Here is a 21102-nt window from a genome sequence, read left to right as displayed (position 1 = left end):
CATATAGTGTCATACATCATATCGGTGCTCCTCAACCCTCTTTTCTCCTGTTTTAAAATAACATTCTCACACCATCATTTATTTTGGCTTGAAAGACACTACTTTTTTAAGACCTGGTATGAAAAACATCAGTGTTTTTCTCTGTCATTTTCATAGAACTTGAAAATGTCTCTTTTTCTGAAAAGGTATGTTGGTTAACAGCATTTGGCAATTTCTGATGAGTGATTTGTGCAATATGGTGTGGGAAAGGCTTGGGTCAGAAAATATACATCTGCCTCCCATCATGGAATCTTTTCAAGATGCTGGGTCTCTGGGTTTGCTTTCCTCACTAGCTTGAAACATACAGAGATACTATAAATATTCAAAGCATTTAACCCAATTTCTGGAGCACACTTAGGTACTTAAAGAAGAATATCGGTCATTTCACACATTTCTAAATTGAGATAGCCATCAATACAGAACTTGTATGTACATGATCACATCATGTTTTTTTTTTCCACTGCAGCTATCGGCAGAGGGCTCAGAAGTTATCGGAAATTCATAAGGATCAACCTGGTCACCCTGTTAATCGGACTACCTATTGGATAGACTACATTCTTCGCCATGATGGAGCCCATCACCTCCGCTCAGCTGTTCATCAGATTTCTTTCTGTCAGTATTTTCTACTGGATATTGCCTTTGTGCTTTTGCTTGGTACTGCCTTGTTCTTCTTCATTTTGTCCTGTGTGACAAAATTTATCTATAGAAAAATCAAAAGTCTGTGCTCCAGAAATAAGCATAGCACAGTCAATGGACATTACCAAAATGGAATCCCCAATGGCAAATACAAAGGAAATGGTCATATTAAACATGAAAAGAAGGTAAAATGAGCTAACAGCCCAGGTTATGGGAACAAATCTGTTCGGTCATTGAGTTTGAATTGCTATACTTTAGTCTAACAGCTACTAAAACTAAATGTCAGCAAACAATTCTAATACTCCCTCATCAGACCTTACTAATGAAATGCCATGGATAAGATAATCTGTAAAGAGCACAACCCTAAATGCAAAAAAAAAATGTATTTTATTCAAATACTGATGCAGAATGTTGGCACTGAACCATTTAGAAGCCTTAATTATTTAAATCAATTAAGTGATTGTGTCAGACCTTAGTTTTAAATGTTACATGTCTATTATAGGCGAGGAATGGTGTCTTTTTTCTTAGTAAGATGTGTGTATGTGTGTTTCCTATTCCTCTATCAGTAAGTTTTGGCTTGTATTTGTTGAAAGTACAACATATTTAGGAATGGAGTAGGAAGATAGGACCCAAATGTTTCTCTGCCAGTGTTTAACATATGTGAACTTGGAATTCTACCTTCGAAGACTTGTTTCCCTCAAAATTCAAAGCAGGCAAGTGAAAAAATGGGTGGTACAATTTTTGTATTTTTGTTTATTATAGAATTTTTATTTGTTTGTTTTGTATATGTCCTTACTGACTATGGATTCTTGTGGAGGAAAACATGTAATGAAGTAAATGAATGAATTATTTTTCACATTTTGCTTATGTTTTTCTCCTACCAATAATTTTTCTCTGGAAGAATTTTCTAATTTTATTGTCTTGTTTTAGTAAGTAACATGTTAATGTATAATTAAGACAAAGCAACAAAGCTTACTTTTGTTCAGAGTACTAAAGGTTATTGCTCACATGGCACTTGGAAGCAGGGCCATTTTTGAATGTTTATGTGACTATTGGATATTCCATAATTTAAGTTTCGAATATTCAGGTGTCACCATTCTAAAATTGTAACTTTAAAATACCACCTTTCATTCCTTATATTGTCTGGGTCACACAATCTAGTACATAGGTGCCAACATAGGATTCTTTTAAGCAGAACGTTTATGAATCTCCTGATTGGTACCTGCTTTGTCTGCAGGGGTTTGAAGTTTTGTCAGTAAATCAGACTCTACATGCCACACAGAAGTGACAGGAATTTACCACCCCTTTGTGCAACTGAGCTCCATTCCCTCACTCCATCAACCCAGCTCAGCAGCCTTTGACGTCACTGTGTCTGACATGGGACAGTGACAGTATTCATTTGGAACAGGGAGATGTGTCACAGCCTTCACAAAATCAGGACCTCCCTGTTGAGCCACTTACTAGAGGACAACTATAGGCCTATTCCATGTCACTCTGTTTACTGAGCATTTGCACTACACATGCAGAGTATGTGCTTTATTTATTTGTGGTTGGAAATCCCACATTTGACACTTGAGAGTAAAGAAATGAAATATTAATGTCATTCACTAACATGGAAGAGTTGTGAAAAATCTAGAATGCTGTAAATCCTTGTCATACACTATGACATACAACTTTATGACACTCCCACCAGGAGCCACTCTCATATACTCAGAAGTAATATCATCAATAGTTTTCTAATGCATAATGCATAAAATGTACTGCTTTCTGAATACTTGAAGAAATGGTAGATATACAAACCTGTTAGTTACACCTTTTCGCAATCTTACCACAATGTTGCCATTAAGAGGAAAAAAGTCAGGCAGTGAATGGTGGGATGACAGCAGGACATAGAGTGTATGAATGAGTTGATTCTACATTTTGGCATTTGATGAAGTTGACAATAGGCATTAACTGAATGATTAAGCATAAGTTAATTTCCACTGTGATTTTAAAAAAAAAGACTTAAAACAATAAACAAAATTGAAAATAGAGAAATGTTGTTGGAATAAAATTTTTATTCAGATTTTTATTTCACAGTATTATAGATAGTTATATTTAGATTATAAACATGTTTCTAAGACCTCCTTACTTTTATATGTGTATATGAGTGTGAAAACAATGTATTAAATGCGATAATGTATTTAATAAAAATTAAATGCAGGGATTTATCTTTTCAAGTATATCAATATGGATCTTTAAACTCTATCCCATAATATTAAGAACAATTTCTAATTATCATTGTTTCTTTTTATTTTATCTTATTTTTTATTGTTGTTGTTCTCCTCTACCCAACACCTACCCTAGACTCCCAGAAAGCCCATTAGCCAGTTTTTTTTTCCCTTCTCAATCAGTATGGTAATATCTTACCAATAGCAGAAGACAATTTTGATAACCCAAATTGGAAAGAGTTCAAGTTTGAATTGGAAGCAGCACTATTATTGAACTTGAAAGAAACTAGACACTTCCCTCAAATCTCAGCCCCTCACTAAATCCTAAATTACTACTAAAATTGAACAACTCTACTTCAATAAAAAGTTTAAGAATGGTAGACCTTGAGACTGTTATATTACTCATAATGAGGACTTGGGTTTGGTCTCCAGAAATTCTCATCCTACCCTATCTCCATAAAGAAAAAGAAAAGTATGTTGAAAAGCAACCTTGAGTAATAATTTAGCAATTTGTTTTATTGGGAATATAACATTCATTTTTTCAATTTTTCTGCTGAAAGTAATTCAACAAGTTTATAAATGTCACATTTGACAGTATTTATCATTATGAATAATGGTATGAAGGATAAAACTTCCAAATCTTGTCAGATGAAGTGGGGAGTTACAGGAATTTTGTTGCTGAAATCTCCTCAAAATATGCCTTAGAGAATTTCTTACTCAGTGTTCAAGAAGACCACTATAGCCAGCTTTTAAAGAAGTGTGTTATGTGTAAATATGCTGTTTGTATTTTTGGTAGACTTAGATACATTTTCCTGACACATTTTAGTAAGAAGTTATTGAATTTCACACAGTTAAACCTTCCACACCATTATTTAGCTGAAAATTCTCCAAAATGTTCTAGGTTTCCAGCCACTTGGGTGTTTGTGGATTGGATTTAGTGATGTTAGTAATAGGTGGTAGCACAGATGTAGGTAATCTTGTTGTTATAATTATGGAAACTAAAAAGCACATAAAAGTTTTATCACACCATTTCTTTGGGGTAATTCAGATATGTTCTAAGAAAAAATTCACATTGTTGTCTGAAATTTTTCTGAAAATCTAGTCTAATAAAACAAGAGTTCTTAATTAGAGTATAATCCCTGTTTGCAATGATAAAGTCACAACCACATGCAAAATCATACTGTGATTTTAAATAAAAGTATGTTACTCAATATAAGTCCAATACCAACATTTGTCTCATGGAATTGAACACTTCTGATATTACAAAAGATTCTCATTTGTGAGCCAATACAGAATTTTCCACTGATTTGTAGAGAATTAGTATTATTATATTCCAACTTCTACAATATTTTTTTTACTTTCTCAGATCTTATTTTTCGTAAGTGATAATTCTCTATTGCAATGAACAGAATTGACTTAGATTTTCACTGAATAAGTGTTAGTTACCCCATTTCAAATGATAGTTTCTGTTGAACCATGATTCCTTAGTTCCAATATTAGCATCAGATTTCTGTTTAAAATTAAAATAAAATTTAAAAATTCCCACAACCAAGAAGTTTTGTTATTGACATCCTTCACACAAATAGAAACCTTTCAGTTGGCAGGAACTATTCTGATGTTATGTAGCATAGAATGTAAGTGTGTACAGTAGAGTCTCTACCCTATTGGAAACATGCATTCTGTATTTTCATGAAAATTCTGCTTCAGTTTTTCTCAGTTTTGTCTAAAAGCACATATAGTTCCTTGCTTTTAGCCATAAATGGGACCTTTTGCAGTTAAAGACATTGGTAAATTGCAAGTAACATTTAAGTCAGCAATGATTTATGCTGAGGTTCCTCTGATGGCAGTCACCAAGCTATGACATGTTAGAGACCCTCAGTTCTGCTTCTGATCTTGATTCTGTCTTCTAGGTAAATCAAAAGACCAAGTTTACAAATGCCAGGGCAGTGAGAACAGTATGAACAATTAAAGAAAGACTTATGAGACTCAGGATATAAACCAAATATGCAAGGCTCAGAAAGCACCTGAAAGTTACAAGGTTCACAAGATGCCTCCACAAGGTATATAAGCAACATTTGCTGGGGATAAGAGACTCTTACACCACGCTGTCTGTAAGCTGTACAGGAAATGTAGATTTGTGGGCTGCCAACCATACTAGGGTGGGCTTTGGGTAATGACTTTGGGACACTGTAATTTTGTTAGTAACCCCAACAAACTCAATAACTGAACTAGATATCAATGCCCTGTCTGTTGATAGGTGAATGAACATTTGTTTATACTTCTCCAGGAAAAGTTATATAGTCTGTATCCAAAGAAGTAAAACACTTATATAAATTTATTGTTGGTTGGCATTTAAATCCAATACTTTGTGAGATTTTCTGAAATCCAAACAACAAATGAAGTTTGCTTTTTCTTGAGTGACAAATCTATCTCAACAGCTTCTTTTAAAATAAGAAAGGCAGAGAAGAGCTAGAAAATTTTGAAAACGTCAGAAGCTCTTCCTAGAATATTTTTAACAAGTTATTGAAGAATCAGAATTTTAGAGTCATAGAACTAATGCACTGCCTTAATTACATTCTTCCATGTCTTTCCATCCCTCTGGATATTCTAAAATAAAGACTTTTTTTTTTTAAATTAGACTTTAACCTACATGTGGATTTAGGTATAAATGAAATTTTCTTAACTGTGACTTTAAGTGATAATGAGACCTAACCCCCTGCTGTTTTACAGAAAATTAAGGGAAGGAAGTCATTTATTTGACACCTCAGCAAATTTCACAAATCCAAGGGAATGAAAGTTACAGTTTGTGCTGTTTTAGAAATCAGTTCTGAGTTTTTTTTGGGGGGAGTGTTTGTGCTCAGGTACTGTGCTATTGATTGAAAATGCCAATCTTCCCATTTTGTTTGCTCCTATTTTCCTGCTTTTGTGAGTTCTGTTTTCTTTCTTAGCTTGTCTCTTGCACAAGAATTTCATAAGTCACTGGCATTCCCAAGTGTAGGGTGCACAGGTTATGTGTGTGCATCTAAAAATGATGTTTTTAAGAGAATGTGGTAAGACAACTAGAAGTTAAAGCATTCAAAAATGCAGACTGAATTGAGCAAATGTCCATTTATTAAAAAAAAATGCCTGCTCCCCTATATGAACTTCACCTATGTTCTAAGGTCCCATGAATAAAGGGAGGGAATGGTGCTCCTGTGAGCACCGGGAGGAGGGTAACCAGTGTGTGAACACTCCTTTCTTGCAGGGCTCCAAGGGACCCTTTGCAGCACTGTGCCAGTTCTTTGGGGGCATAGCTCAATGATCTCTGAATGATCAAGCCATATACACAGCCCCTTTTTGCCTTCCACTTGATCAGTTAAGATTGTGGCATCACTAGCTTGTACAAGTCAAGGCCTTTCTCCAATGAGGACATCTTTAAATGTTAATTGTGCTGTTATGAAGGAATCCTGTACTATGAACTGTGTTCAGCTCTGATTCTGTAACACTCACTTAGCTTCACTCATGTCTCCAATGTTAACAGAAGGTACTGGAAAGGTAGCCAGCTGTTGGGAGAGCCCCAGATAACATAGATAAAAAGGCAGGCATTCAGAACTTATCCAACTTAACCATGCATTTCATGAGAATGAACTTGTATGTAAGGAGGAGTAGAAAGGTATAGGTAGGAGAGGCAAGTAGAGTCTGGGAGGGAAGAGGTGTAATGGGATTTCAGATCAACTCCAAGTATACCTCACATTTCTTTTGTGCACGGTAGTGAAGATGGGAAATGGGGCACATCAAGTTGACCTCTAAAGGTGAATATGGGATTCAGAGAGGCTAAAGGGATTCCCAAATAAAGGCATCTATAGGTGTATTGACCCTGTTACATAATGGGTATTCTAGAGATGAAGTTCTCGGCATAAGTGGATGTGAAGAAAGGAGTTAACACATTCCAGCAGGGTCAGGTAGAGGCCACTCATGTTTGTGAATGCCATAATGGACTAAAGTATTCTAGCTGTCAGTGACTTCAGACTGAGGGAAACACCAATTTAGTAAATTTTAAAATAAGTAAGTTAAGCATTTGGTTATATGAAAGTTTATTTTATGTTACCTGTGTTCTATTACTCTGCCAGGTATCAGATTCAAGCCTAGTATGTCTACCATTCTTCGTGTTACTGCCTGTAAATGATGTAGAGAAAGGATAGGTGAGAGGGAAAGTTGAATTTCAAACAGCACTTTAAAAGCACTGTGTAGTTAGAGTTTTCCTGCCTGGCCCAGTCAGGACAAATCTCTCTTACCCGCCAGTCCCACAGTCGCTCAGACCCAACCAAGAAAGCACACAAAAATTTATATTGCTTACAAACTGTATGGCCGTGGCAGGCTGCTTGTTATCTACCTTTTCTATCTTAAATTAACCCATTTCTGTTAGTCTATACTTTGCCACATGGCTTGTGGCTTACCAGTGTCTTTACATGTTGCTTCTCATGGCGGTAGCGGCTGGTGGTGTCTCTCTCCAGCCTTCTCCATCCCAGAATCCTCTTCTCTCTTGTCCCACCTATACTTCCTGCCTAGCCACTGGCCAAACAGCATTTTATTTGTACAGAGCGATATCCACAGCACTTCCCCTTTTCTTTTTTTTTTAAGGAAGGTTTTAACTTTTACATAGTACAATTACATATAACAAAACAATTATCAAGCAAGAATTACAGTTATAATATTAAAGAAGATATACTATCTATCTTATATTTGTGAGTCCACGGTTTTATATCTAATTTATCTTTTATCATAACTGAGGAAATTATAACTATCTAGTCTTCAACCACATCAAAGACCTCAGAAGGATATAATATTACCTGAGAACCGGGAGAAGGATGCAAGCAGCTTTCGGGAGTCTTGCAAGAGTAGACAGAGACAGCTGGCAGCCTGGACAGTCACCTAATGTTCCTTTGTAAAGTTGGGGCATTTGTCTTCAGCCCACAGGGCTAGAGTCTCTTCGTTACTTCTCTCAGTGTCCTGTGGAATGTCTGGCAGTTTCCTCTGCGAAGCAGGAGCCTGAGGACCATTTTGTCAAGCAAAGTTCAGTGGTCACCTTTCTATGGGTCCTGTATGTCTAGTTGATCGAGCAGTCCAGGCAAGAACAGTTTCTAGCCCAAATGGCTATTTTTGCCAAGGTGAAGATAAACTCCATATGAAGTGTCTTCAATGCCCATCCTCCTCTCTGAAGTAAACTGGTGTTGCCAGGAGCAGACATGTCTCACTGTCCAGAAAGTCTAAATTTTAAAAATATTTTAAATGCCATATTCTGTAGGTCTTTGAAGTATTTGAAGATTACCTATCTATCTGAAATATCTCTATGTATATGTAGAAGACTTAACTAACATGGCTACGAGTATGATTATCATAGATGACTAATTATTAATCTATTTTTAATTATCCATTACAATTTAAAATGAGCTATACAAACATAATACCTTAAACACGATTAGAAATATATACATAGTATAACAAAATTAACTTTAAGTTTGTATCAATAGACTAAAATCTATACCAATGTAAAACATTTAAATGAGTTGTTGCTCTTTAGAAGTAAGTTCATTAATCTACCTTTTCATCCTATCATATCTATGTCATATCCCCTTTTATTCTTTAGAAAGAGATCACATTTATAATCAACCTGCTTTAAAGAAAAATATTGGTTTTTCTCTGTCCCTCACCAGAGGGCTCTTCTGATTTGGGACACAAGAATCTCTTAACCTTTTCTTTTAGCAATGTCTGGGTTTAGAGAAGGAGTGAGCCAATTCCATCTCCAAAGCCAGCTTGATAATTTTGGGAATGTGGGCGTAGTTTCTCTTACTACTTCCTGCTGGAGGGGGGCGCTGTATCTTATGGGGATACAAAGAAAATTTTAGGATTATAGAGTAGTCCATTAGGGTGAAACTCTGAGCCAGTTGCCTTGAAACCATTCTGGATGTCAGATCATCTGGGCCATGGTGTCATCGGAGACCTTTCAGGTGGTCTTGGCTGATCAAACCTGATATATCTTAATCTGGAACAAATCCACAGCCTCTGGCTTTCTGTGGAAACAAAAGCAGAGACTCCTTTCCAAAGCAACATATCCTTATATCCAAATTTCAAAGTCAAGGTACCTTTAAAATTTACATTTTTGTTTAACTCAACAGCTTTTATGATCAAATATTTTTCTGTGGTTAAAAATCCCAAAGACAACATAAACCAGATTCTCTGTGTAATATCCATCTTTGTAAGAGTGAAATGCTGCTGTGGCTGCTGGCTCCGCCCACCTCAGCTTCCCAACATGGCTGTGGCACTGTTTACTGCCAGCTCTGGGTCTGGAGCCATGTGTACCATCAGCTATCAGAAGCAGTTCTATCAAAGCAGTGCATAGCCCAGAAACTTTTTTTTTTTTTTTTAAACTACCAAAGGCTAAATCCACCACGCAGCAGAGTAAAGTGCTGCTTGTAGATTCCTCATTCCCGCCGCAGTACAGGTCAGACGCACATGCCAGGAACCCGCCAGAGTAGCTCAAACCGGCATGCTGCCGCTAACTTGAGGGAGACAACTAGGAAGCTGTTTTTAGCTCCGTTTAGAATCTTTTTTCTCAGGTTTTAGGTGGAAACTCTTGCCAATACGTTGGGCGCCATTTGTAGTTAGAGTTTTCCTGCCTGGCCCAGTCAGGACAAATCTCTCTTACCCACCAGTCCCACAGTCGCTCAGACCCAACCAAGAAAGCACACAAAAACTTATATTGCTTACAAACTGTATGGCCGTGGCAGGCTGCTTGTTATCTACCTTTTCTATCTTAAATTAACCCATTTCTGTTAGTCTATACTTTGCCACATGGCTTGTGGCTTACCAGTGTCTTTACATGTTGCTTCTCATGGCAGTGGCTGGTGGTGTCTCTCTCCAGCCTTCTCCATCCCAGAATCCTCTTCTCTCTTGTCCCACCTATACTTCCTGCCTAGCCACTGGCCAAACAGCATTTTATTTGTACAGAGAGATATCCACAGCAGCACTGTAAAATGTAATCCCATTTATATTGCTTTATTTTGATAAAAACAGATGCCCAATTTTACTCTTGCATCACCATTCTATAAGTTTATACTACACATTTTCAATGTATTTAGTTACTCCCCAAATACTATAGGAAGTATAAAGTGAAACAGGTAATGTTAAAACAGTTGAAAACTAGGTAGCTAGTTCTTTTTTATTTATTAAGAGATTTTCTCTTCATTTTACATACTAACCACAGATTCCCCTGTCCTCCCTCCTTCTGCCCCCGACCGAGCTTTCCCCCCCAACCCACCTCCTATTCCCACCTTCTCCAAGAGTAGCTAATTCTTGACTGATATTCATTCTATGCTGCTATGACATATGATCATTACTTTTTCTTTTTTAAAAAAATTATATTTATTATTTTGTGTATGTGCATGCACTTCCACACATGAGTGTTCCATGATGTGCATGTGGATGTCAGAGAGTACCTTGCCAAAGTCAGTCTTTCCCTTCTACTATGTGCATTCCAGGGATTGAATTCGGGTTGCCAAGCTTGAGAACAAGAACCTTGACCCATTGAGCCATCCTGCTACCACCACCATTTGCATATCTTTTGAATTTTTGTTCCTATCAGATAATTTCTTAACTTTCTTGAGATTATTATATAATTATATAACATTTCACCCCTCTATATATCCTATCTGTACTCCTTCAAATCCACTAATTATTTTTGCATACGTGTGTGTGTGGGTGGGAGTGGGGGTGAGGGGGGTGTGGTGTTCCTAAATATAACCTGTTCAGTCCATATAATACTTGTATGCATGCTTCCAGGAATGACCATTTGGCACTTGACAACTAATTGGCATGCTCTTCCCTGGGGAAGACCACCTCTTCTGATCCCAGCTTTCCTCAGTTGCACATAGCTCTTTGTGTAGGATTTATGTCTTGTGGGCTTTTCTCCATCCACTTTGGCATATCCATTGGTGTAATCCTTGTTTAGTTATGTTGGTATGACTTTATGGGTGTAGTTGCTGGTATTACTAGGAGACAGAATCTCATAACAAACTCCTTGATCCTCTAAGTCCTACAATCTTTCCACCTTCTCTTCTGCAATGCTCGCTAAATCTTAGGTGCAGGTGTGGTTTCTAGATGCATCCATTGGGACTAGGCTCCATAACTTTGCATTTTTATGGGTTGTAATTTTCTGTAGCAGTCTCCATCTGTTGCAAAGGAAAGCTTTAGCCAACAGCCTTAGTGACCAACATGGTACAGTAACCCTCAGGGTGCAGTAGTGGCATGTATACCTTATTGGTAACCAAAAGCTCTCTAATTATACTTAAGACCTGATCAACAAGAGGGAGCACATGCCTGGTTCTGGAGTTTAGCTAACTACTCAGTGCTAATGAAGTCATGGTTATTGGAGGAGAATCCACAGCCACTAACTCACTAAGCCAGCATAATCCCCTAACAACAGTCTATAAGCATTTTGCCTTAAACCCAAAGATTGGTGTAGTCTTCAACCCTGGCTGTCACTTTTGTTCCTGTTCTAGAATCCCCTTCACAGCTAATCTAATTGCTCCTGTGAGTTCGCAATAGAAGCACCTCTAAATGTAATCAGCATGGGATACCTCTTGTTGCTCAAGTTCTGGTATCTCCTAGAAGAACTTAGATTTTATTGCAGATTAAGTATCCATTTGCATCAAAACCATGGATATACATTTGGAGATTGATGGCAATGAAAAGCTTTGTATATTTCAACTCAGGTTTGAACATCAACCTGTATATTTACACACAATAAAACAGCATTTTTCCCTCATTACCTGGACCTTTCTGTTTCTCAGACATACCAAGGTCACCTACCATGCTGGCTTTTGTCATCCACCTCTCTTGACAACAGTTTATATCCTCCTTTTATCCTAGTCTGTCTGATCATTTATACCAATAGCTGACTTCAAGATTGTGTTCTCAAGGTACTGTAATATTGAACCATGGTGTTTTATTGTTTTCTATTTTTTCTTACTGATACAAGGATTGTAATGCAACGTTCTCCATTTACATTGCAATTTTTTGACATGTTTATCAACTGTTTCTTCTAAGGCAGGTAAGTTCCTCCTGGCTAGTTTTTCATATAACTTTTATCTGAGTCTTTGACCTTGAGTCCATTCATTTTCTGCAACCTATCTTTTAAATATTTCTTTTAAATTTTATACCACAAGTACTAGTTAGGGAAAAGGGAGTCCGCAGATGTGAAAGAAGAAATATGAGAAAGAAATTGGGGGAGAGAATAGTATGGCAATATAGTGTATGCAAATACATCACTAAAAACATTTTGATACCATTTTAAACATACTAATATAGCTTAAGCTCTTATGTTGGATATCATCTTTAACATTTATTTTCAATGACAGATAATCAAATCTTATTTCTTAATTTATAACACTACCAAATAATATTCCTTTGTCAGTATTGTTGTCCGTTTGGTCTCACTGCTATAAGTACAGCCTTTATTAAAACACAAGCAAACATTGTTTTCTGTGTTTCTAAAGTGCCAGGCACTGTATGTGATACTAGGGGTGTGAGGGTGAGGAACCATAGTCCCTGGCTTCAAGAGGACAATCCCAGCAAATAGGCAGTTTCAATAAGCAATGGATTAGTTGTTGTAATATGAGGATAGACAGTGAACTATTGAAACAGAAAGTGAAGGGAGTTTCCACATGGGAATTTTTTGAGGCGAATCATGGGGAAATAATGGAAATTCACAAAGTTGAAAATGGGTGGAGGTGATCTTTGAATAGCATGCCCTACAGTCAAAGGCACTGAGTTATGGAAGAGTGTTAGATATTGTAACCTGCAGGTTGTTTGGTCTGACTGGAGAAGGCATGGTGATGAGGAAGTGACCATTCTACTAAGACAAAAGCCTGCTTTCTCACGCTCTTCAACATGCCTTTTGGCTTTGGTTTTTTACTGTGCAGCCCAGTCTCCCTTGCACTAGCTATTCAGTAACTTTCCCTAGGTGGCCCATGTATGGTGCCTGTATCCCATGCCTGGTCATGTCATGTAATGTTTAATGACTGTTAGTACCAAGTTTCTTGAATTACAGGCCACCTGAGATAATATAAATACCTTCTATTCAATCTGCACTGGATCAACAGAAGGACAGTACTCCAGTTTACTTGTGTTGGGTTTAGGAAAACTGCAAAATAGTATTATGCACAGCTTCTTAGCCAGTGTGAAAAATGATGAGAGATTTTGTTTCTCCATTTGAAAATATGAAGTTTTGGTGATGAAAAGATTCAGCCAAAGCAATTTGTATAAGGTCTCATATAGCCCTTGCTGGCCTCATACTGGTTAGGTAGCTGAAAAGAGCCTTAAATCCCCCCCAACCCCTTCACCCCACCTTCACATCCTGAGTCCTGAGATTACAGGTATGTACCAGTACTACAGATTTTATATGGTGCTAGAGACCAAAAAGGGTCTTGTAGGTACCCACCAAGTTACATTCTCAGACCCAAAACATAATTCAGTAAACTTTTTTTTTCACTTAACATGTCATAACAAAATACCTGGGAAAATTGCCTGCCACCAGGTTCAAGAATAACAGCAACATAAGAAGGGCATGGTGGTTCATACCTGCAGTCTCAGCACCTGGGTAACTGATACAGGAAGATCAAGCCACACCTGCCTGGTCTGAATAGGAAGATTCTCCCTTAAAAACCAAAACAAAAGACTATCAAGATGGTTTGGTTGGTAAAGGGACTGTTGTGCAAGCCTCTTGATAACTTGAGTCCAATCCCTGGAACCTACATACAGGTGAGAATAGAAAACTGAATCCACTATGGACCTCTAACTTCCATACACATGCCTATGGCAGATGCACCTCCACACTCATTTCATGTCCGCAAACGATTTTCTTTTTGGTTTTTCAAGACAGCGTTTCTCTTTGTAGTCCTAGCTGTCTGGAAACATACTCTGTAGACCAGGCTTAACTCTCAGAGATCCAACTGTCTTTGCCTCCTGAGTGCAGGGATTAAAGGCATGGGCCACTTCACAATAAGAAAAACAAACAAACAAAAAACAGAAAGTTAAGAGTCAAATGAAAGATTACAGCTTCCTAGATGGTCAGGAAGTAAAGGGCAATTCATGAATTGCTACATGTCTTTAGGGTAAAGACAAATTACCATAGTAATGACTTGCTATACAGAAAATACCCTAATAGGATTGGACACATAATAATACTTAAATATTTTAAAATCTAATCCCACATGTTATCAAATACATATTTGTTTCTTCCCACAACTTTTGGGTTGGTCTTCACAGTCATTACTCTGGTTTTTGTTAATCTCTTTCAGAAAAAGTACATATCCAAACATCAAAGCCAAGTCCTAAGTCACAGGTGCCTCTCAAAGCCTCCTGAAAGAGTGGAGGAAGAAGGAAAGACAAAACAAGCTCAGCCCTGCTGGAGAAGCCAAGTGCAGTGGCCAAGGGTTGAGGAGGCAAGCCTGGTGTGTGACTGCTCAGGAAGTAGCTCTCAGATTCAGTAGTTTTTCAGTAGATGCAAAACACAGGCTGAGAGATAAAGCTAAGGAAATTTGGATTCAGTTGTCTGTAACTCATTGAGCCTGTTGCATCCTTAGAGGCAACCATAAGGGACACTTCCTCATTGGGAATGAAAGAACACTTTTGTCTTGACTCTGATACATTTTGGAGAGGAAAGGAAAGAGGCTGTTTCACCAGAAGTTGATGATAGGATAATAAACATAACAGCAATGGAAACCCCCAAACAAAATGACATTTGTAAATTATGTGTGATCACATAACCTACCCCAAACTGCATTAACATGAGTGTTCCCACAGGTTTTAGATGGCAGATATGCCACTAGGCCTAGGAAGTTGGGATAATGGAGCAACCCCAGGTGAAAATATAGCTTTATGCCTATGTCATTAAAAGGTCTTAAAGGATCATCATGAAGACAATGTTCATTACATCCTTTATTCTTCCTGCAAGAGTTTTGATAACCTGTGTTTACTTAAGAGAACAATCAAAGTTTCCTTTCCTTGTCAACTCTTTTTTAATCATCTAAAATAAATTCAAGAAAATACAAATAACCATTGCTTAAGCATGAAACACCATTGGCTTATTTTTAGGCCTGCTTTGTAGAATTTAATATAAGTGGTTCAACACTAGGTGAGCAATTCCATTATGTTGACAACTGTTTGGCCAAAATTTATTGAAGGCTGAAACTTAATACACTATTATGATTGAATTTGGATAAGGGCCTTTAAAGATCTTCAACAGTATGTGCACCTTTTGCTCAAATTAGTGTCTTGTTTCCTTGGATTTGTCAAAGCCTTTGACCTTTCCTACATTCCTCCTTGACCATCACCTTCATGCAAAATCTGGTACTTCTTGTAGACTAGAATCTTCATTTCTGAATTTTTATGCTAGATATTTGTCCCTATCTTAGCCTCCTATTATTCCAGCACCTATTGTCTCCACTTACTGATGCCTAGTCCCACAACCCTAATTTAAATCAATATTAAAATTCTGAGTCTCCTTTTGGAGGAGGGGATGAAGGGTGGTGGGGGGAGGCTAGGGGGAGCAGGAGGTGGGATGAGAGAGAGAACCGTGGTTGGTATGTGAAATAAATTAAAAAGTGAAATAAAAGCTCAGTTTCTTGGATAATGTGGGCTTTTGTTCCTTAGGTGATTCTATTGTCTATATCCACAAACCTTGCCTTTACTGTCCTTCCATACTCAAAAGACAGACCCTAGATCAACCCAGCCACCTCTCAGATCTAGCCAGTACCTGAACTCATAAGCAATATTGGAAAATTCAAAGCCCATTGACAGGTTCTACAGAAAGGCAAGTTTGAATCTGAGAGTAGCTTTGGGGTAAATCACTTGACTTGTGTGACAGAGGCATACTTTGCTCAGAACCACAATAAAAACCAAGCAAAGGTCCCTGTCTTTGTTGGGTGATGCAAGTGAAAGATTTTATCTCTTCTATTGTAGCTCACCTTCTTATTTTCCTGAACTACCTCAAATCTTTACCAGTTCCTTCAGGTTTTATTTTTATGTGTCACCTCCATTGGTTTCTGCAAATGATCTGTTACCTTGCTGAAAATGATAATGTCAATATGCTATATTCATTCTGCCACTTCTAATACATTTGTATCTACACACATTTTTCTTCTTTACTAAGGTAAAGTAATCTAACAACAACAAAATAACAGAATGTTCATTAGTTTCTAGTACACAAATCTCTCACTATTGAGATTCCACTTTGGAATTCTTTACTTTTTTATAGTCATGAGGCTATCTATGAGAAAAGAGAGTTCCATTTGGGATTTTGATCAGGACCTCTGGGATTGAAATTGATAATCAGGATTCAGTTTCAAATAAAGCAGAATTTAAACCATGGTAGGAAGACAAATGGCTGGCACTAAACACTCTACAATACCAGTAAATACTTCACAATGCTGGTAAACATTTTTTTTTTTTTTTTTGTCATCTTGGTTCCCCTAAACCTTTCATCTTTGTGGCATTTGGTATCTTTATTTATTTTTCTTTGTTTGTTTATTTAGGTTTTTGAGACAGGGTTTTTCTGTGTAGCTTTGGAGCCTGTCCTGGAACTCACTCTGTAGACCAGGCTGGCCTCAAACTCACAGGGATTCACCTGCCTCTGCCTTCCAAGGGCTGGGCCACCACCCCTGCCTGGCGTTCTGTCTTTTAACCTCGTGTGTGTGTGTGTGTGTGTGTGTGTGTGTGTGTGTGTGTGTGTGTGTTCATATGCACATGTGCCACAGGTGCATGTGAATATCAGAGGATAATTGACCGTCAGTGCTTGCCTTCCACTTTCTTTTGACTTTCCCACCCTGATTCTACTTTTGCTTGAGTAGCCACTCCAGTGTAGTGAATGACAAGCCCTCTAATTGTTCATCATTCACTTGCTATCTGCTCCCTCCCTTCTAGAAGGGGAAATTGACTGCCTCACCTACAATCTGTTTTCTTTGCACTTACAGATTTCTTTGTCTGAACACAGTTGATCATTCTTTCTCTTCTTATTCAGTTTTTATGCAGCTCCTTCTTTACAGGGGGTACAAGCAAAGCCAGTGTGTAAGGCTTATTCTGTGGTGCTTGACTATGTCTTCAACCTTCTCTCCTCTCATGGCACCTTCCCATGAACTAGATACAACTGTTTTCAATTTCTCATCCACAATGTGCTCTTCAGGGATAACAAGAGAAAGCTTTAATTTCCCTTTTCCGGAAATCTCACTGCCTTGGGTCTTTCCTTCACTCCTCTCACCCTTCCCTAAGCTGAAGCTTTCCTCACTGGACCTACAGCTCTAAACATCACCTTTCAGAGAACTCCTTCTTGGTCTTTTATGTTCCCTACTGTGCTTATGGCTATTCATCATGGTTCACTGTATATTCACTTCTCAGCTAATGACCTGTGTTATTGACTTTTTCATCTGCATTTCTAGCACGTAGCACAGATGTGAGATGTAAAAATACACATAAAATCATTAGTTGAATAAAAAAAAGAAGCATTTCATTTATTTTATTGTGTTACTGATTCCATGTCAGCACATGGTAGAATATTTGTGATAACTTAGCATATAAGTAAGCCTCAATTTGTATGTGATGAAAAATATATAATTGTGTTATTCCTTGATTGTCTCAACTCAAAGAAGACCCCCCTAGCTAGCTTTCCCTTGCTCTCAGTGCTTGTGCGCTTGCATTTCTCCATCATGGGCTTTGAGTTGCTGCCATGTGGAATGAGTTGGTCTGGTTCATTGATGTGCAGTTTGTGTCTGGCACAGGACAGTCTTTCAATAGAGACTGGAGGATTTATTGCCCAATTAAGTGATTTCCTCTCAAGGAAATTTGGGAGAAGGAAGGGCTAGGTTCTACTGTCCTGTGTTCCTAGCCATGTTGATTTTTAAAAGATAACTTTGTTTCTGAGGCTCTTCAGTCCTCAGTTGCTTTTCTTCCTGGCATCCCAGTAATATATTTATATTACATATTAAAACCTGAGTACACTAGTTTTCTATACTTATTTTCACACACATTCTAGGTACTGTACGCACAGTGATATATACATCTACATATTCATGTGTACATAAGGATGTGAACTGTAGGTCAATAAAGATGCTATTATAAAATGTAAATCTATATGAACACATAATTTACCCCAATTTTAAAGTCAAAACAATCACAGCATACATGCCTGTAAAAATCAGCCAATGAACAGTCTTTAATCAATGTTGCCACATCTGAAAGCTTGTTATATGTGATGAGTTAATATTGACATGTTGCCTGTGAGTTTCTAAATAGTTTTGGATTTACCAGGAACTTATAAGCAGGCATTTTTTCCTCCTACCTTTAATTGACTTTGATTTTTATGCCTTTAGATTGGACACTAGGCATTTTAATTCATGAGCTTGTTGCTCTCACTTTATAGGATAAACTGTACAAATTAGAAGAACTTCATGATAATAACAAGATAGTTTCTTTTATCTGTACCTGTAAGTTTTCCTGCATCCCACCCAGTCCGCAGCTGCTCAGACCCAAATAAACACACAGAGGCTTATATTAATTATGAATTGTATAGCCATTACCTCAGGCTTATTACTGATTAGCTCTTACATTTAATTTAACCCATAATTCTTATTTATGTTTAGACATGGCTTGATACCTTTTCTCAGTTCTGCCTTGTCATCTTGCTTCCTTGATGTCTGGCTGGTACCTCCTGACCCAGCCTTCTTCTTCCCAGAATTCATGTCTGCTTGTCCCACCTATACTTCCTGCTTGGCTACTGGCCTACCAGCAGTTTTTTAATCAAACAATCAAAGCAACACATATTCACAACATACAGAATGACATTCCACAGCAATTTCCAGTTATCTTCCTCAGGATTATAGTAAATTTAAATAGATTAGAAATACATTGAATAGGGTTGGGGATTTAGCTCAGTGGTAGAGTGCATGCCTAGCAAGCACAAGGACCTGGGTTTGATTCTCAGCTCAAAAAAAAAAAATACATTGAGTCTTTTGGCAACAAGATAAGTAGATATTCATATAATGAAAATAATAACTTCCAATATTCAAAGGCTAAACGTTAAACATAAGCCAGGTCTTATACAGAAATGACATTTACATCTTCATTTATTTTTAGATACTAGATTGGGTGATTAGCTTTGCATCAAATTGAAATGAATCCCCAGGGGAGTCTTGGCCCTGGAGGAGATGGGAATAGAGGGGAGGGGGTGGGGGCAAGGTGGGGGTGGGGACGGGAGTGGGGAGGACAGGGGAACCCATAGCTGATGTGTAATTTTTAAAATTTAAATTAAAAAAAGAATCATATAGAGGGGCAGTAATTGTTAATTATTATTTACAACCCAAAAGGGAAGTGACTAATGAATTAACTAAAGACTAAATTCGGGTAATATCTAAGAAGACGGATCTTATGTGCTCAACTATAACCTTAAACGTGATTGGTAGAAAATGTTAAGAATCTATAAGTTGCTAGGTCAATGAGAGAAAATAAAACTGCCTTCTTTAAAAAAAAAGAAAGAAAGAAAAGAAAAGAAAAACTTACCTGTAAGATTTTTTATGAATGAAACACTTATCTTGTTTTTCCCCCCCACTATTTCATCATCTATTATATCACAAGCTTTTGTGATGCTGGTTTCTGAACAGTTTCTTTAAACTGGGTTAAAAGATAGGAGAAAATGATAGTCTACACTTGGTAAAGTATCTCTAGGAAAGCAAATTATAGATCTAAATTGTAAAGTTAACTCTATAATCATCACACCAATACTGGAACAGAAATTTTGATTTTATGTTCTCAGTTGTGAATACAATAAAGAGTCTATCTATATCCACAGGCTAATATTTCATTTCCTTCAGTCTTCTTGCTTAATCCTTGCATGAGTATGTGATTTAGTCTTCTCACTAGGATAATTCATGCATTTTTCATTGAAAGAAACATCTATTGAACCCCCACTCCATGCTGGCACGGGACTAGGTATTTTGTGTACAAAAACAAATAAAACATTGTCTTTTTGTTAACAAAAATCCACTGTTTAAGGATCCATTTGTCAAGTGGTTCTTTGTTACAGATAGTAACCAGAGGTGGACTTCCAGTGCTTTAACATTCCTAAGGGAAGTCTTGGTTAACTCAAATAAAAAAGCCATAGTTACAACAAAAATACTAAAATTGTCATAATCCAAGCAGTAGCCAATCACCTGCAAACACTTAACATAATTTTAATAAAATAGTAAATATCAGATAATATGAATAAAAAGAGACCCACTAGGAATTAAGAACAGAACTCCAGAAGTTTTAGGAGTTACAAAAAGTCTAAAAGGATTATTCTCTGTAATTGAATACCTTGAACTCATTTAAATGCTTATGGATCAATTAAAAATCTAAACTTTTGGACTGCAACACCATTCTATCACCAGGCTATGTCAACCACAGTTCTATAAACATTGTGTGCTGAAAACATAATTTCTATTTAGTCAGGTAGTGAAGACATAATAAAATCACACTATAGTTTGATAAATACACACTTCTGAAAAATGTATTGAGTTGCCTTTTTGCCATCTACCAGATAGCAATCTTCAATAAATCCATTTTGTGAAACTAGCCACGTCAACTCCCTTGAGAAAACTCAAATCCATATTCATTGCACACCACTCCATTATTTCTAGAGAATCCACCACTTTGGCAAGCATTTTATTACACTTGAGAACCTCTACCTTAAATGGACTCAGTGCGACTTACCTGCTTTGGTTGCAATCTTTTCATTCCTACAGTCCCTCATTTCCTTTAGACTCTGATGATTACTGTAGAATTATTCCTTTAGGAAGACAAAAATGAGGCTACTGGGAACCTTGTCTCAAAAAGTTAAGGTGGAGAACAACTGAAAAGGTCAGTAGACACTGATTTCTCTCTTCTATCTGCACAAATACAACATTTGTGTGCATATGTGTCCACCTGTGCTTATCAACACACACACACATGCACACACAAACACAAAATGGTCTTGAACTTTCTCAGATTCTCACTATTAGATCTGCAAGCCTTTTCGGACTTTAACAGCTCCTTTCTCTGTATGTGATGTCTCCACAATCACTAAGTCCATTTCTCTATACATGTTCTCTCAGCCTGCTTTATTTTTAAGTTTTGCTATAGCAACTACTCATCATCTTCCACGTGTGAT

General features: G+C 37.3%; 1 protein-coding gene across 5 annotated transcripts in view; it reads left to right on the top strand.

Annotated features, from left to right (window-relative positions):
- Ugt8 (UDP glycosyltransferase 8) overlaps nucleotides 1-2704 on the top strand; it is a 68616-nt gene extending 65912 nt beyond the window's left edge. For all 5 annotated transcript variants that reach the window (XM_036190223.1, XM_036190222.1, XM_036190224.1 and 2 more), the window contains exon 6: nucleotides 506-2704. In XM_036190223.1, the coding sequence (XP_036046116.1) occupies nucleotides 506-869 (364 nt within the window). In that variant the 3' untranslated portion in view covers nucleotides 870-2704. The remainder of the gene's footprint in view (nucleotides 1-505) is intronic.
- The last annotated feature ends 18398 nt before the right edge of the window (nucleotides 2705-21102 follow it).

The sequence above is a fragment of the Onychomys torridus genome, chromosome 6 (assembly GCF_903995425.1).
Source record: "Onychomys torridus chromosome 6, mOncTor1.1, whole genome shotgun sequence".
Lineage (NCBI taxonomy): Eukaryota > Metazoa > Chordata > Mammalia > Rodentia > Cricetidae > Onychomys > Onychomys torridus.
This window is presented reverse-complemented; position numbering and strand designations above follow the sequence as displayed.